At 35.1% G+C, this 19,147-nt stretch overlaps 1 protein-coding gene and 1 long non-coding RNA gene across 2 annotated transcripts in view; one reads left to right on the forward strand and one right to left on the reverse strand.

Moving 5' to 3' along the window:
* LOC110094867 (E3 ubiquitin protein ligase RIN3) overlaps positions 1 to 19,147 on the reverse strand; it is a 33,928-nt gene that overhangs the window by 12,202 nt on the left and 2,579 nt on the right. The window contains exons 3-11 of the mRNA XM_028698267.1: positions 15,265 to 15,351; positions 14,992 to 15,113; positions 11,221 to 11,317; positions 9,533 to 9,723; positions 5,625 to 5,754; positions 5,277 to 5,372; positions 5,025 to 5,034; positions 287 to 450; positions 24 to 161 (exon numbers count right to left, since the gene is read on the reverse strand). Coding sequence (XP_028554100.1) covers positions 24 to 161; positions 287 to 450; positions 5,025 to 5,034; positions 5,277 to 5,372; positions 5,625 to 5,754; positions 9,533 to 9,723; positions 11,221 to 11,317; positions 14,992 to 15,113; positions 15,265 to 15,351 — 1,035 coding nt within the window. The remainder of the gene's footprint in view (positions 1 to 23; positions 162 to 286; positions 451 to 5,024; positions 5,035 to 5,276; positions 5,373 to 5,624; positions 5,755 to 9,532; positions 9,724 to 11,220; positions 11,318 to 14,991; positions 15,114 to 15,264; positions 15,352 to 19,147) is intronic.
* On the forward strand, positions 7,095 to 8,861 carry LOC110095016. The gene is made up of 3 exons (XR_002302927.2): positions 7,095 to 7,249; positions 7,813 to 7,877; positions 8,581 to 8,861. It is a non-coding gene; the product is annotated as an uncharacterized LOC110095016 (long non-coding RNA).

A 19,147-nucleotide genomic window follows, 5' to 3' on the forward strand; every position in this document is an offset into this window, starting at 1 on the left:
AAAAACTGGAAGAAATTCCTCACTCTACAAATTGCGCATTGGTCATCATATGCAGATAGCTCTTTATTTGTAGCATCAGGAAGTTCTTCACCAAGGGAAATTGAAGCATTATTTAACTTGATAAAACCTCTCACTCGCTTCACCATTGCAATCAGACTATGCTGTTTAATTATGTTCATTGAAATGAAGGACATTGACAGATTACTACTGTTCAGAGGGAAGGGCCAACTGAAAGATAAAGAAGCATGGTTCTCAAAGGAAAGGCTCTCAAAAGAAATATACTTACATACAAATACAGGAAAAGAACAGCATTTGCGAGGTCAAATGCCATGCCTTGCAGCCACCATATCATCAAGTAATGCCCAACTGACATCAATAAAGCTACGAAGTCTAGGAGAAAACCACAATTACGATTAAGAAGCCCCTTCCACTCTTCTAGAGATCCAGCAGCTGAAATTTTTCACCAAAATAACCATATTACAGCTATGTTTACCCCATATTCACAAGGACAAGCAGAAATCATGCAGAGTTTCAACATTTGAGAACTAATGTTAAGACTCAAAAGATATAGAACCGCAGCTAAGCATAAAATTAAGTTGAAACGAGAATCATTTGAATGACAATAGAATCATATATCATCTGAGTAAACTAACAGCAGGAAAACAATGCCATCGCATTTCATGTAAGGAGCTAGTGAATATATAAGAAGAGCACAAGGCCACTTACATGTCACATTTTATCCAAGTAGCTAGTGAATAAATAATTTTAAAGAAGGTATATAATTTTAAAGAAGGCCGTAGGTCGGACTCAAACTTATAACCTCTACTATGAAAACTAGGGAGCATGCCACTTGAACTAGAGCTCTTTGTTGTATCCCCACCGCAAGGTGCTATTGAATAAAAATTGTGATTGAAGGCATATCAATCTGAAGGCCGGTAATGAGTACTGGCATCATTTCAAAGGTTCACCAATCAAGATGAGCACAATCTTAGTAAGATCAACAATAAGTTTATATACATTCTAAGATCATGATCAATCACATTATGAAACTGTTAGACCAGCCCATTGGACCAATCCAGCCGGTTCGACGGGACTGGCTTACGCGAACAAAGGCGGACATTTTTTCCTCTTGTGCCCAAGATTGCGTAAGCTGTTTAGGAAGGATTTTCAGGGAGTTAGAAGGGAAAATTGAATTTAGGGACTGTTTAGCGATTTCATATTGATTTATATGCATTAAATAGTTTATTTTCCTAGGGTTAGGGCATCTTGAATTTGGCTGAAATTTGAGATCTCATAGGTTTTCATTGGGCTCTAGCGGCGTCAAGAGATTTGAGAGAGATTGATTCTCCTCTCGAATAGAGGCATCTTGTAATTTTCTTCCGTAATTTGTTTTCTTGCAATAAAATTACTATTTTTCATTGATTGTCCATTGGAATCATGGAGATTTCTCGCTATTTTTGCTCTCTTGATAGGATTTACGTGAAATATTCAAGTGTTTCTTATCAAATTGGAATCAGAGCAATTTCCTGGCCAAAAATCGAAGTCTCCTCGCTAATTTGTGCTGCGTTTCACTCATCGAGCTGCTATTTTTTGTTATTTGCAGGCTAGAAACTGCTGTTTTTTTGCCGTTTTTGATGTTGGGAGTATAGATCCGGGTACTGATGGCAGGGAAAAAGGTAGAATTGTTGGAAGTGGAGATCGGACAATTGAAAACTGAAATTTCAGATCTCCACAGTCAACTTTCATAAGTCAAAATACAAATATCAGCCATCCACGAGAAGATGGGTGGGAATTTTTCCAACCTTGGGGAGACGATGAAGAAGTTGCTCGAGGGTCAATCCAAAACGGCATCGTCAGAGGCGAGGGAAGCCTTCGGCAACCCAGGAAGCGGGGAAAACTCTAATCGAATAAGGCAAAGTGAAGATCAGAAGGTGGAGATTCAAAAAGGGAAAAGAGAGAATGCCTCCCCTAGAGCCTGTTCTTATGGGGGAGTCCGGTAGGGGGTATGGGGAGAAGCGTGAGGAGATGGAGCAAGAATGAAGATGAGATGATTTAGAGAGAAGAGGGGCTGAATTTGAAAGGGGAAGGGGTAATTATGACCAAAAGGGGGCTGCATCTGAAAGGGGAGGGGTTTGTTATGATATAAGGTGATGTAAAACAAAATGGGGGTGATAAAAAAAATAAAGATATAAAATTTCATCTCAGATTTCCCTTAATTAATGGATTTGAATTTGAATTTCAAATAAGAAAAGAAGAGAGGGAAGAGAGGAATTAATTATCTCCTTAATTGGGGCATTTAATTAGGGAGGAAATAATTAGGATAGAGGAGAGAGAGGGTCCGACCAATGAGGGAGGGAAGGAGGTGTCCATATTCGATGTGGACCCTTGCATTGAATGCGATTGGAAAAAATTAAATTTGAATTTAAAATTAAGAATTGGAGAGATTGAGAGGGGTTTTCCAAAATAGGTTAACTAATCCGGAAAGATTTTGAAATTCAAATTTATTTGAATTCAAAATAAAAGACTTTCCAAATTAATCATTGGCTAGATTAGGAAAATAATTATGAAGCAATTTGAATTTGGAAATCAATGGGTTGTGGAGGAGAGGCCGGCGACATGATGGAGTGAACTAGGGCTTAGGGAAAGGGATTTAGAGATTGCCTTATTTAGGATCTTAATTTAGGAAGAAATAATTTAAATCAAATCCAATTATAAATTTAATTGGATATAATTTAAATAGCTTTCCTAAAATAGAGAACCTAATTTAGGAAATAAATTCAAATTCAATTTGAATTTTGAATTCAAATTTGGTGCTAAAATTGGGGAGGCTAAAGTAGGAAGGTCATAAAAGAAAGAGGGAATTGAGGATCCTATGGGGAAAGGTTGGATAGGCCGATGGTGTGGAGGTGATGTGGTGAGAAGATCGGCGCCTTGGTGGAGGGCTTGAGGAGGTGGCAGTTGAGTGAAATAAGGAAAAACAAAACACAAAAAAAAAAGATAGAACCGTGAGCCTTGGACTCTTCCGAAGACTGACGGGTGATGTGCTGCCCTTCGCCAAAAGACTTCAAGCCACGAGCCCGGACTCATCCTGCGATAGGTGGAACTATGATTCCCTCCATAGGGATTCTCACTAACGTCCTCCCAAAGAACAAAAGTGCTGAACAATTTTGTTTATTAAAACACCATCATGTCAATACAAAAACAATGGCCTCTATATATAGGCCTCAGAAATTAAAGAACTAAAATAAAATGAATATGCTCCGAGAGCTTACATAAAAGTAGACCCTTAAGGGTAAAAATGGATAATACATGATTAAAATAAAATTACAAATAAAAATTTAAGATAATGTGGGATGATCACGGCCGTCGATCTTCAGCTCCTCCTCGGATAGACATGGACGGTTGGATGTTCGCATCATAAGCAGTACTGAATTTGAAAGAAGAAGATGAGAATTTGATGATAGGCTTGGGTATGAACGTAGAATGGATGATTGGGAAACTTGGGGGGAACCACCCCTTTGGGGAAGAAGAAATTATGAAGGGAACAGAGGGAACAGAGGCGATCTGAGGGTGAGGAAGCTGAAGATGCTTATTTTTTAGAGAGAGGATGTCCATGGGTGGATCTACAAGGCGGAAAGGTAATTTAACATCAACAAGTTAACGAAGGGGGAGAGACTGATGGCAGCTGGGACGTGCTTGGAAGAGAAAGCTTTAGCATGCTACCAGTGGAATGATACGAGGCGACCAATAAAGACCTGAAGGGAGTTTAAGGACTGCCTGTTAGAACGTTTCCAAACCAGCAGGGGGGACTTCTACGAGCAATATTTACCTTTGATGCAGGAGGGGACAGTGATGGAGTACCGTGAGAAATTTGAGTACCTTGCCAGTTGATTAGATCAACTTCTAGAGACTGTATTGGAGGGAAAATTTATGAACGGACTGATACCAAAGATCCACGCAACAGTCAGAGTGATGAGACCTCGGGACTTGGGAGAGTCTTTGGAGCAAGCTAAGTTGGTGGAGGATCAGAAGCACCTGGAAAAAGGAGCAGGAGGGAGAAGTTCAGGAGGCTCGTACAGAATGAGCATCCCCTTTTTGGCAAGCAAGGAGCTAACACCAGGTACTCTTAGGGAGCCTTCGAAGGAGAACACTACCGGAGGAAGACCTGGGGACAACTTCAAGAAGCTCACATAAACAAAATTACAGGAGAAGAGGGCGAAGGGGATTTGTTTTAGATGTGACGAGAGGTATATGCCAAGGCACAGGTGTAAGAATCGAACTCTTCAGGTTCTAACCGTTTGTGAAGAAGAATGAATGGAGGAGGGTGTCATCTTTCAACTTTGTGAACAAGGTGGATCTTTGGAATGGGAGTATTATTAGACCGGTCTAGCCGATCCGACGGGACGGGCTTATGCGAACAGAGGTATACATTTTCGCCTCTTGTACGCGCCGAACGCACGCCGGGGCATGCGTGAGCTTTTTAGGAAGGATTTTTTAGGGAGTTAGGAGGGAAATTTGGATGTATGGACTATTTAGGGATTTCCTTTTGATTTGTATGCATTAAATAGTTTGTTTTCCTAGGGTTAGGACATTTGAATTTGGCTGAAATTTGAGATCTCATAGGTTTTCTTTGGGCTCTAATGACGTCTAGAGATTTGGGAGAGATGGATTGCCCTCTCGAATAGAGGATCAATTGTATCTTGTTATTTTAGTACGTAGTTTGTTTTCTTGCAATAAAATTACAATTTTTTTACTGGTTTTCTATTGGAATCTTGGAGATTTCTCATTGATTTTTTGCTCTCTTGATAAGATTTACTTGAAATCATCAAGTGTTTCCTATCGGAAACCTAGTATTTTGATACTAATAAGTGATCAACATCATCCAAATCCTCGCTAAAACCAACCTCATCAACAACATAATTTTTAATTAGCATATTCCAATCAACAAAATGTTATAAGATCTGTTAACCCCCATGTTACAGCCAAAGTGAAGTAGACAAAAAAATAATTGCTCAACTCATTACCTGCCGCAACCTGCAAACCATATCCTGTGTGTAAATCCTGCCATAAATCTCGCCTTAGCTATAGTAGTCATTTCCTCTGCAAAATGTCGCCGAAGCGTTGCTTCTCTCGTCATTTCTGCTTGAATCCCACCTCAAAAGCACGCTTATTTGCGTCTTCAGCTTCTTCTTCTTTCACGTGCGCAAGAGCCGAAGCTTCCCTCTCCTATGTTTTGAAGCTCCCTCATCCATCTTCCAGTTAGCCTCTCAATCGACCTCTTCCTTATCTCCTGTCGACTGAAGCTCTTCATCTTCCGCCTCCAAGCCAACCAAGCATCTTCCCACATCCGACTCCTCTTCCTCTCTCCTTCCCTGTCATGTTCGCAAGCAGTGGCGGATTTACCATGGGGCCCTGGGGGCACGGGCCCCCACTGACTATATATTTAATACTTAATTACATTCATTTATGACTACTTAATTACAATTAAAAGCAGATTTTACGGGTTTTTTTTTTGGGTTTTCCAATTCCCGCCGCTCAGCTCTATCCCTCCTTTTCACGCATACAGCGGACACAACAACCGAAGGCCTATTTTCACGCGACTAGGAAAGTTCTCATGCGCATACGGATTGAAGGCGAAGAGCCGCCTTTGCTTTCTCTTCCGAATGTGAAACGCCAACCAGCAGGCTGCAGGTCAATTGCTGAAGCAGTTCACGGCGGCTCCGCTCCTGCTTGCGACAGGATCTCGGACGGAGACTGCAGTCTGCAGATTTCTGAGTTGGCTGAGATTTCATAAGGTATTGTTCTCAACTAAGTTCTAAACTAAAATCTGTTTTAGTTGTTGCTTTAAAGTGCTTGAGTGCAATTAATCTCCAAATAAAATCAAACAAATTCCTTACAAACTTACATTAGTTTAAATTAAATCTGTACTGTTGGCTGTTGAGATGATTTTATCCGGCACCGGCAAACCTACATTTGGATAAGTTGCTTTTTCTTTTAGGCATTTGCTTGTCCGTTCAGTTTTCATGTCATTTATCTGTAGTGGTATTCGCAAATTTTTAAAGCAAAAATTGTTAATGTTGTAATTTTTAAATAGTGATCTCTCTTATATTGGCAAAATTTTAAGGCAAATAAGTAGATTTGTGAACATGTCAGTAAATCTAATTTTGATTTTATAATAATATATGAATATTTGATTGCAAATAACTTTTTTTATCAGAAGAATGGAAAGTTTTTAAAAGGAATTAGATTAAGAAATTTCAGCTTTATAATAATATCTGAATATTTGTTTCCAAACAGTTTTTATGTGAAGATTTGAAAGTTTTTAAATCAATTTATTTTTTGTTAGATTATTACAGTGGTACTGTTTCAATTATTTAAAAGTGTCTATATTTGGAAGCAGGAGTATGAGGTTTGTCAGGATTCTTCATGCTCTATTTCTTTTTATTTTATTTATCATTTTGTACTCATGACAGAATAATTATAATATGATTATATATGTCATGAGTATTATACATGACTTTTGGGAAAATGAATTATAGAATATGTTTTTGTTGTTTATTACTGATGGATGATATTAAGTATCTCTAGTTGTTATTCATTAAAAGATAAAAGAAAAGTTCTTCCAAATTAAATTTTGGGACATCGCACTAATGCCCTTAAGAATTGAGATCAACAACTTGAATTATTGTTTGAAATCTTTTTATTCCAATTTTCCATTATGTTCATAATTTTGTGATATACTCGATGTTAGTTGGGATGGCAATGGCAGTTGGACAAGGGGTGAGACAGATTGTAAAACCCAGAATTTGACGATCGTAGCCATCACACACATTTTGATGCATCGCGACGAAACTTAAGTGAAAAAATTTAAAGTTAACAGATTTAGACGGAAATAATTTTATAAAATTCTACACAAAATTTTGATCGATTTGGTATATAAAATCTATAGTTAATTTTATGTATTTTGGGAGATAAAAATTTTAGAAGCTTAAAAAAGCCCAAACTACCCCTAATCATATTTAGAGCCGGAATTGTTTAAGTAAGGGTATTATAGTATTTTGACAATCCTTATTTCCCTAAATAAGCAAAAACCGAACCCCTTCCTCATTCATTCGCACGGTTTGGCCGAAACCGAGAGGAGAGGAGCGAACGGCTAGAGCGGACGGGCGGGCGACGGGGTCGCTCCGGAGACGTTTTTCCGGCAAGGAAATTTGTGAAAATTGAAGAGGAAGACGAGGGGAATACTAAGGTATGTTTTATTTGAAGCGAATCCCTCTCAATCTCAAGATATTTGGAAAGAAAATTATTAGGGTTTTTCCAAAAATGAGTTTTTCCTCCAAAGCTTCTTTACGAAATCAATAGGGAAGGATTAGGTAAGTGTTTTAATGGTAGAAATAAAGTTTTCTTTGAGAATTTTTTATAATAAAAAATTATAGCTTTTACATAAAATTTAAATTCCTTAAGATGCTTTTACAAAAGTGATTTCTATGAGTCCTAAGAATGTTTATAAAGAAAAATTTTGAGTTTTTGTGAGAATTTTCATTTTCATAATTTTTCTAATTAATTAAATCGGAAAATAATAAAGTTAATTATTAAAACATGTTTAGGGATAATTTTGACATATTAATTTGATGAAATGAGGATTTAGAGTATCTAAAAATTATGGATTTTAATAAATCCGAAAATTAAGATTAAATTATATAAATTTTCTTAAATGACATAAGGGATAAACGAAGGGTTTAGACAAATAAGAATTTAATTAAAGTTTTAGAAAAGAATTTTAGTTGACATTTATTTTTATGTGATTATTAGGTGGTGATTATTAAAGGGATCAAAACTTGTCAACGACACTAAGGAAGTACTGTGCTTGGGTTAAGGTAGGTACTCATATTATCATAAAAATTTCATGTATTATCTTGTCTTCCTTTTTATGCAATTTCAAATGTTTAAGGTTTTAACGTTCAAATGATTTATGAATTCTATTTTTCAAATGGCATGTTAGTATAATGTTTTTATATTGTAATAGATTTTTAGACATAAATGTTATTCGTGATTCTCATGTTTTGAGCTAATAATTTTTAAGTCACAATTGTTTATCATTACGCATATGATTGACTGAACATGGATTATAAATTATGATATGAGACTGTGCATGTTGATGCAGAGTGCCCAAATGGTAAAGATGCTTGAAAGAGCCAAATAGTAAAAGGACTCGTTAGAGCCAATGATAAAAGAATGACAAAATAATATGAAAATGTGTACTTGATTAGTACAAAATTTATGTGCACCTTCGAGATGGATGATATAATAGACATTACGCATAATATAGTTTCTATATATTTTTTCTATACAATATGGAAGTTGATGTTTAAGAAAAGGTTAAATGAAGGTTTATGATTGAGAAAAATTTATGAAAAAGTTTCTTATACAGAAATGTTATGAACTTATGCAAGATTGACCGTCGTTTAATGTTTTATTATGAAAATATATTTTATTTTAGTTTTATGCAATTTTTTATAAAAAACATGAATTACCTGCTGAACGAGTAAGCTCACCACTGTTTGTGGGAATCTTATTCAGGAGAATCATTTGGGAAGTGATGGCAATGAGACGACAGTACACTTACCATCATAGAGGGCATCAGGAAGAAAGGTTTTATAAGTTCTGTCATGTGTTTGAGTCAGTGGATTGTATTTGAGGAGTCTGTTGGAGCTTATGTTGATGTTTGTGTTTATGTTTTTAGTTGTTGTGATTTAGAAGATACAATTTGGAACACTTTCAGTTGGATTTTTTTTAGTGGCTCTTTTTTATTTATATATGGATGATGATGAAGTTTATGTTATGTTATATTAGTCAGTGAATTGTTATGATTTATATGTGTTTTCAATACGACTGACTGTTCCCGCCCTGTTATTTCAGGCTAGCCGGGCTGGGTCGTGACATAGATGTGGCTATGGTTTAGAATGGCTCCTTCAGGATTTCGAATCTAATACAAAAATTTTGGCTCCTTGTTGATGGATCTTCAAGCCCTTAATTTATTATTTCTACTTGGGTTTTGAATACTTGATTTCTCATAGATTCAACCTTTAGTTTAAAATATATTAATTTGGAGTGTAAAGAGAGAATAAAGGGGTTTCAAAACATCAATGAGAGAGAAAATCAATAGAAGTTTAAGCCGGAGAGAGGAGAGAGAAGAAAGAAAAGAGAGAATATAGAATTTAGGAGGAAAAGAAGAAATTTATTTTCATTTAATGATAATTACATGGCATTCATATCCTTATTTATAAAAATAATAGAGTTACATGAATAAAAGTAAACAAAACAAAAGTTAAAACCAGACAATCCTAAAGAAAGAGAATTCTTACGAATAAAAAAGAAATGATCCTTAAAAAGAATTATTCTAATTATTATTTTTCATTAAAATCAAATAAATTAAAAAAGTGGCATAAAATAGCTAAAGTCAAGCACAGTAATGATCCATCTCTTGTTTTGCATTAAATAGAAAGGCAGAACATTAGTGCATTATTGAAGCCATTGTTTTGAGCATAGGACGAATTCTAATAGATCAATCACGTCACCATAAGTAATATAAAGTTGAAAATAAAAAAATTTCGCACCTTCTATTGATTTATAGAAATCAAGCGATGCCAAGCAATAGGCTTCATTGTCAATTGAATGCCTCTGCCATATCTCAATCAAATGGAATCCATGCACTGTGAGGGCCTGCACAACAATTTGTGAAGGTACTTTATTGATTGCAGGAATTCTGAAGCCCTAACTCTATGTTCTGTATACACAGATCGTAGGAAATTCAAAGAAAATTAAGAAACAAAAACAAAGATGGCAGGAAAACCAAAAGAAAAATCATTGATTGACATCATTTTAAGGTTCTGCCAGTTTTGCATTGGAAGATTTAACATAAAGTTTCTGTTTTTTCATTTTTATTTTTATTTTTGTTCTTTTTCTTTCAAAAGAGAGGAAGGGAAGAGAGAAACAGAGTGATAAAGAAAGAGGGAGAAGAAAGAGTGAGTGGGAATAGAAAAAGAGAGAGTTAGAGAGAGGGAGGTTGAGAGAATTAGAGGTAGAAAGAGCGACTTAGAGAAAGATAGAGGAGAAGAGAGAGAAAGAGAGAAAGAGAGGAAGAGTTGGATAAAGGTGGGGAGAATTAGAGAAAGAGAGACGAGAGGAAGAGAAAGAGAAGAAGAGAGAGAGAGATGTAGAGGGAGAGAGAAGAGCTCTGATGAGTTCGCCGATGAAGTGGAAGCGATTGTAAATCCGCATGTCTCACAAGCATGTCTTCTCGAGGTCGACATTTGTAATGCCCTCACTAAAAATACCACTCCTTCAATTTTTTTTTAAATTAGATCCATCAAACTGGTTTTAGATGTCCTCTTATATATGCTAAAAATATTCAATTAATTTGATCATTCTTGAACTATGAAACTAATTAATCATTTATATCACTATCCAAGCAGCACGTTGGGGCATTATTTTTGAATGCATGATGTATGAATAAATTCATCTTAATATTTCATGAAATTTGGTATCATAATAATTTTTATGGTGAAGTTTAAGATGAATAGTATTGGTTTTCCATCTGAAGTTATATAATTGAAAATTAAGCCAAAATAAAATCATGTAATTCAACATAAAAGATCGTTTTTTTAGTGAGGAAGAGAGAAGATTCATTCTATTATTGGAAGTTAAAGTACTTGAACCTTCGTAATTAATTCCAAGTGAAGCCAGATCCGACTTACTAATGTGTTCTGAAGAGAGGTAGGCAATATGCACGTGATTTATTCGTGTGTTTTGAAACTAAAGTTTATAAAACGTGGCTGTGTTTTGCTTAAGTTATCTTAACATACTATAAAAGAAACTAATAAATAGTTCAATCTTTTTATTTTCCCTATAACTATGGATATATGACTAATTTTGGTCTGGCATATATTGCCTTTTACATTGAAATGAAGGGAAAAGAATGATGTTTTCACAAGTCATCATCTATAGAAAATAAAACCTAAAAAATCACATTAGTAAAATGTAAAATTCCAAGGCACGCCATGTATATGTTTTTCAAATATTGTTAGAAGCATCCTCTTAATGTTTCAATTTTTTAAGCAACAGATAAAGAAAATAACCATGTCCGGAACTTACGAAATGATAGTGCATACTAGGAAAACTACAAGGAATCAATAAAGGGAGCAAGAAAAGTGTGACTACCAGCAGGGTTTCAAAAGCTATATTGAGAGGCTCGAAGAATGACAGCAGAAACAAGCTAGATCCAAAATATGTATATGCTAGCATGCACAACCTTTGCCTGAAAACAAATAGCGCCTATTAAACTGATGCATGTGGTCCAAATTACAGAATGTATTCATGGATAAGAGAAAAAAATGAATAAAGAAGCATAACATTTAACAAGCATAAAAAATATCTGCAAATCTTTGTTTGCGCTGGATTCAAAAGTAGAACAAATTTAGGAAATCTTACAGGCATCTGATATATAAATTCTCTAAAGTTTGTGAGTTACACACTGTATCAGTAATTTAGAATTATGACAACGATTTTGGCTTTGCATTACAAATCCATCTACATATACAATTACTAAGTACAACATAAGAAGTTCACTCAATTTATGCAGTTTTTTTTAGAAACGCAATCCATATTCCTTAGGTCTATCCTTCTCTACTGTACCATAGGTGCATCTTTTCTATGATAGACCAATTCTAATATCACTAATCTATTTTAAAATTACTAATCTTCCATTGGCTTTGCTCCTGCTACCTTTATAACATAAACAATTTACTTTATCATTCTCAACTTTACCAAGCATTCATATTAACGTCCACATTTTTGCCAAAAATGGTTAAATTTAATGTAAATCTGGACCATAGATTCAGATTCATTGCATCCACTTGGCAAAAACGATTTCTAACGCCATGCCAACTGCTCGTTTAAGAAAGTGTTTTTACTCCCGCTACCCATTTTCACAAAAAACTAATAAACTCCCTCATTTCTAATTCTCCTTATTTTTTAAAATTAAAAACTGAAAAGCCCATGGGTATAGAAATTTACAGCAACATTTAAAAAGATTGACCCTGAAACAAAGATGTAATTAGCACATAGCAAGGATGTCGATAAAAATTGGCACAAGCAATTAATGAATCATATATTTCAGCAAAGAAATTGCGCATGAAACATTTAGAGGCAATCCTCTCCCCATTCGAGTTCCTTAATTATTTGTTTTCAATGATGTTTAAATCATTGACTTTTAACATGATACAATGGAGAAAAATAATTCATGTAACCAACCCTACTTAGTGAGACAAAGGTTTGATGTTGTTTTTGTTGTTATTGATGTTGCTGATATTTAAATCATATTAAAATGAATGTGACGTTTCATGCTAAGGTTTCAAGAAAATTATTTTTTTTCTAATAGTTCAAACAAGCCAAAATGTCCACCTGATTAGAAGATATGATTTTTGTATTTCTTATTGTGTTATTGTGATAAATGTCGTACAAAGTTGGCTATCTATGCAATTTGTTTTGTTACCATAGGAAAATGCTAGATTGGAAATGGCTATCATTGGAAATTTCTAGATTATGAAGATACATTTTTATTATTGCTATGTGCTCTTAATTTAGAAATATTCACTTTATTATCTTCCGTTTGCATTCTTCTTGTATTCCAATATATAAACACTAGTAATCAATCAATATATGAATATTATCCTCCAAAATAGAATTAAAGTCACGTTAGCCTAGTGGGGGCTCCGAAATTCGCGTCCTGGCCTCCCCTGCTTTCGGAGAAGTTTTAACCGATTAAGTTCTGGGGTAAATTTTCAGAAGACATATTGGGTTTGAAGATAAGACACTACCCAGAAATTTCAGCCTCTAGTTTCCTATAAGCACAAGCCCCTATAGTTAATTACCCCTCCCGATAATGAGAGAAAACTTTCGGTTAAAGCAAGTCGCCGATCAGATACGTAGATATACATGTATATGACATATACTAGCAGCATGGGTTTAGGTGTTTGAAGCTTTGATATTTAAAATAGAAATTTCACCATCTTACAGTTAAAGTGGATGGTGGGGAATGGATGATGGATCTGATCAAGATCCCATGGTTTCATCGTTTTCGGGTCATCTTGGTCCCTAGTCTACTTAGTCAAAGGACGTAGTCGACCCAACCTGATAGAAGGATCTTTGTCGGCAGCCATGGGTTGCTCCATCCAAGGGTACCTTGTAGATCTGGGATCAATATTTGTTTAAGGGGACAAATTTGAATCAACCTTAGCTAATAAAGGGCTTTGTACCCTATCAATTATATTCTATTGATTCATATCTCAAGGGCTTGATGTCGTTGGGGAGCATACGGGCTCTGGTTATGACCGTAATTTAGTTGTGTCATTTTGTGGCAAACAGCCTAGTTCAGAGGGCCCCGGTCATAACTGTTTACCTGCAGTGTCATTTGGCGAAAAAACCACCAATTAGAGGACACGCGTCACCTCGATACTGGCAGGAAACTATTTGAGAATGAATCATAGTGATATTCTCGACCAAACATTAGCTCTTTGTGAGCTGAAGTGATTCTCATATTTGTTCATCTCGGCAAACTGTTGCCGATGGTGGATGAGTTTTACTTTAATTGATAATTATATAATGATTAATCTTATGTTATCTTTTGTAGGATGAGTATACACAGCTTTGAAAGAGTTAGGCTGCAGCTGGTGAGATTCTCAAGGGGATCAAGAGATTATTTCGATTATCGCATTTGGTCGCAGGTGATCTGCAAAATGCAGATGGAAAAAGTTTATGGGTTAGGCTCACTGGCTTATGCATATGAGGGGCAGTCATCTAGTGCCTCCGGCTTATCTACAAGCAGTTATGAGAGTTTGTATAGCTAATAGGTGGGTGCCCTTACAACAGAGCTAGAGCATGTCTAAAAATCACAAGCGGACATGCACATGCATATACTGGAGGAGCTTCAAAGAATGAGGGAACAATTTAGTGAAAAACAACCTGCATCGGCCGAAGAGGAGATTGAGGGTTCAGATTTTGACTAGTTATTTGTGCCTATGAACGTTTTGTTGGTTTTTCAATATATAAGAATTGTACTTTTAATTTAAAGGTGTTTGATAATTGTAGAACAATTGTGTTATTGAACAATTTGTGCAAAATGCTTAATTAATTTTTGATCTACTATTTTTACAATGTTGAATTATTATATTATTTTTTACTATTTGTAGCATAGTTGAGTAATCGACATGACTGCTATGTTGAAATGTTAAAATTTGATATGAGGTGCATGCGAAAAAGCCGACTTTCTTGTAGTGCATTTTGTTTTATTTATATTATAACTTTCAAAGCACCTCTTTGATGACACAATGCATTAAATTGGCATGCCATGCATTAGAATGATGGCTGGATGGCAATGATAGACCGATCTCTTATACTCATATTTTCACATGATTCTAATAACTTATTTTATCCATGCCTTCCCTTTTAAACATCCAAAACCCCATGGACAACATAGGCCCCTCACAAATCACAGTCCGTTGACTGTTCTAAGATCACAACACACCCTTCAGTCTTCACATAAAGAGGTTTTGCCTTTCAGCTTCTACAGTTTGGCTTCCAAAATATTCTTTACATGTTTACATTTGCTGACTATTGGTATCTACCAGACAGAAAGCTAATTATTTATCATCCTAGCTTTTTTGGGCACCGAAGGCATGGTTTCAACTAAGAACAGATGTAAACGAGCAATTTTCCAATACAGAAAAAAAAAAAGAGATGTAATGGACCATCATGTTGGCAGAGAAGCATCTATGCATCATTAGATTTGTGAATAGTTTACATCAGTGGGCTGCGAAACTTCTTAATACAAAATTAAGTGGAAGTAACAGATGTTGACTAAATTATAATTGAGAAAAGGTTCTTCTAATCACAATTATTCATGCACTTGCAATTAAATTAAGGCTACATTACCAAAACAGGTCCGCCACTAGCACCAGCAGTAAAGCAGAAAATATGCGCAAGTATTTGCTTGGTTTTACACTAGGGGATGTGAATAACCGTTCAAGCCGGTCATTGGCAAGTGACTGAAATATCTGTTGATAAAAAATAGAATATATATATATATATAGAGAGAGATAGAGAGAGAGAGAGAGAGAGAGAGAGAGAGAGAGAGAGAGAGAGAGAGAATGTTTAGATTTTTTTGAAGCTACAGAAAATGCAATGCATAAGCTAGGTAAATTTTACCTTGAAGGAACAAAGAACAACCAGCCAAATAGTCCAGAGTACCATTTGTGAAATAATAGGTGGCACAACCAACGGAAGTAAAGTTCCCTGATGAAAAACACCATATACATAATAATATGAAAGGTGCTCACTAAACCAGAATTAAAAATTGTCAAAACATATTCGATAAAACTAAGTTAAGGTAAAACCCAATTTTGCAATTCAAACGATAGAGCACTTGGTGCCATTCAATTCACTAAAAAGTTCTCACGAGGACCTTCTTCCCTGTTGTTTGACATCACATTATAAATAAGCCAAGAGAATAAGGAACTAACGATGGGTATTAACTAAAAGAAGAAGCCGCCTAGGGTCAATGTATAGCCTAAACGTATACAATCAGAATTAGCAACAACTGTGCAGAAATCATACTGTGCGAATGAATATGGGTCAATCACCAAAATGCATACAATCAGAGTTAACAACAAAGACAGATTGAATACTACCATGCACCCTTTTGTCTTCACACCCGTTCGCCCAATACATTGAATGACTGTTCATTACATGAAAGTGAAAGGGAGCGCCCGTGACCTAATCAGCTTAAGGATATGGTCATAAAACAAATTAAAGGCTTGAAAGATTCAGCGCCAGACCAAAGAAAAGAAACTCACCGGCTCAAAACAAGTTCGAGGAACCATTGGGACCCCTTTGTTACTTCAAAGCCCAAGGATCAAACTTGCAAAAGTATCTTAGGTCAACAAGTTTAAAAGTAGCTGATCATCTTAGCTCAACAAGCTCCAAAATCAAGCTAGCATGCATACAATGGCTCAAGAAACCCAGGGTCGAACTGATAAGAAAATTACAGCTTTGAAAGCCTAAATTGAGTAGATCACTATATACAATAAACCTCAACAAAAAGTTTGCAAACATATTTCCTGAGCTCAACAAGTTTCAGAACTAAGATTGAATATAAAGTTTATTCAAAAAGCCCAAGCAATTAAACAAGTAAAAGCCCTCAGATCAAAGCTTAAAGACCGAGCTGATCATGTTAAGTCAACAAGCTTTACCAAGTAAGAATCTCAACTAATCCAAAAGCCCAGCCAGAATTTTGGCAGTTCAACAAACTAGAGACCGAGCTAGCAAAATTACCTCAGCTCAACAAGCTTAAGGGCCAAGTTAATCATGCTAACTCAATAAGCTCTAGCAGTTAAGTTGACAAATGTACAATATCCAAACAAGTCCAAGGATCAAACCTAGAGTCCAAAACTCCATTAGTTCAACCTTAAGGGCTGAACTAAGAAAGCCACTCTTGCCCAACAAGTCCAAGGATTAAATTAATTGTAACCAAACCTTAATAATCAAGCTAATATATATGCATAATAATTCAATAAGTCGAAGGATTGAATTAGACTACTCACCAAGAGAATTTCCATTGCTCAAGAGATGAGTGAAAGTACAAATATTTCTTCATTTTCTTGTCTCTTAATTTTTTCCTCTTCACTCTCATTCCCTCTCCCACTCTCAAATCAAAACTCAACAATATATATATATAAGCAATCCCCTTCACTCAATAAATGCCGCTAACCACAAATTGTAACGTAATGGTGGCTTAATAATATAAACTGTTTGAATAGATTTTAATAGAATTTAATTACCAACAAAATTTGAACAAACTTTTATCTAATTTTATCCAGAAAATTTAGAGATTTGTCTAAGGATTAGAAAATAATTATTCAAATTCACACATTCCATGGAATTTAAACTCCAAATCGTGATAGACTCACTTGGAGATTTAATTTTGGGGGTCTTACATACATAATCATTATCTTATTTCTGATTTTAATAATTTGATATTTTTAAAATATTTTCAATTAAATTTATATTTTCATTACTGAAAAATGAGGTTCAGGTTAGGGAAGAGGTTCAAAAGCATGATACTGATCAGGATTCCTCATATTCTAATTCATTTTGTTTTAGTTATTCTTGTGTACACAGGAATAAAATGATATGTTGTATATAATTTATTTTTGAGTCAATGAATATAGATGTGTAATAATATTTTGAATTATAGAATTTTTTCACTGTTTATAACTGATAGATGCAATTAGATAACTCTAGTTGTTGCATAATAAAAGATTAAAAAAAAAAAGAATCTTCAAAATTAAATTTAGGGGTGCGATAGTCAATGTATTAAAAGTAGTTGTGTAGCAAGTCTTGCGAGAAATAGGCACAAGTTTTAGGGTAGACTACATAATAGATTTTATGTGAGCAAGTTGTGGCATAAGGCTTAAGGGAGTGTCAATGGTATCTATGTTGAGATAGTCAACAATTGTACAAGGCTTTCGGGGACAGTTGTGTCGTAGTTTTACAAGAGAAGTGTGGCATCAGTCTTAAAGGTGATGGTTGCATTGTCAATCTTGAGGGAGATGGTTGCGACAATATCTTAAGGAAGATGAATAATGTTGCATGTGATGACTGCTTTGTAGGTCTTAAGGCATATAGTTGCGACACAAGTCATGAGAAAGATAGTTATGGCATAAAACTTGAGGGAGATGAGTGTGACGTAGGCTTCCAGGGAGTCAACTATTATGAAGGTCATGATATGTCACGAGCTGGCCCAAATGTTCGAATTAATGAGGCGGGTATAGACAGTCGGATGGTTGATTAAATTTCTATTGTTAAAACTATCACAAATAAACTGAAAGAGCCACTAAATCCTCTAAAAAATATAAATACCTTTCTCTTGGAGCGTTGCGCTTATGATACATATTTTCACCTCTTCTACTCGTTTTAAACATTTGAATAATACATGTATTCATTAACAAATATAAGAGTGTGTCATAAAAGAACTTAGTGAATACCTCAAGCTTCTAAATTATAGTAATATAAGGCATCAAAAATAATATGTATGCTCAATTTAAACATAAAATAATTCTATTAAAAATTCAGTTTGAACATGACTATTAATGTTGTGTATCTGTATATGTCACATATATCATATATTTATCCTTTTTATAAATAGTACAGCCTTTACAGGAATCACTGTCTAAAATAGAACCAATGAAGGTACTCATTTATATTTCATTTTTATTTTTTATAACTTTTTCATTTACGTGCACGGGTATATTAAATCCCTAGTCAGTATCATAAAAGGATGTGCTCCATCATTCAACATGCATATGCAAGCATATATATCTAACAATTTCATTCATATAACATTCATTTACTTTCTATGATAATGTGAAACATAACATATTAATTTTACAAAATTCAAAATGATCAATCATTAGGTATGAGAAAGAATAAATATGATATAGCTAATAATAAAGACTTAATAAGCATATATTATCTTTCAAAGCATTTAATCGACGAGAAAACAAAGTAATTATTGTAATAAAAAAATATGAGTACTCACCTTGATTCTCGATTCTAGGCACTGTCACGACCCGACCCGATCCGAGACGGATCCCGCTCGCACCGGGTCGCGGCACGGAAACGAACAAACTGACTGACCAGGATCTGGCTTTGGAATTTGTTTACTGAACTAAATCTTCTAAATTATTTCAACTCAAAAACCAACACACAGAACAGACCAGAGCTACTATGAATCATCAAATGCAGCGGAACAAATCATCTATATTTTTCTTTCTTTTCCTCAAAACAATCATCTACAAATATGGTACATGGCTAACAGAAGAAATACAGAAGAAAAGCCATGACCGTACAAAAATCAAAAGTACAAAAGTACCTATCACAGATCGGACTCTGAACTCTAGTCCTGAACTTCCTTCCCTTTCCCAGAACCTGAAAACCACCAGAAAACGAGAGTGAGCTCAACAGCTCAGCAAAGCAACAAACCTCCAATCAAAACTTCCAGAATCCAAAACCAAACACATCAGACAAATCC

The sequence above is a fragment of the Dendrobium catenatum genome, unplaced genomic scaffold (assembly GCF_001605985.2).
Source record: "Dendrobium catenatum unplaced genomic scaffold, ASM160598v2 fragScaff_scaffold_1061, whole genome shotgun sequence".
In the NCBI taxonomy this organism is placed as follows: Eukaryota; Viridiplantae; Streptophyta; class Magnoliopsida; order Asparagales; family Orchidaceae; genus Dendrobium; species Dendrobium catenatum.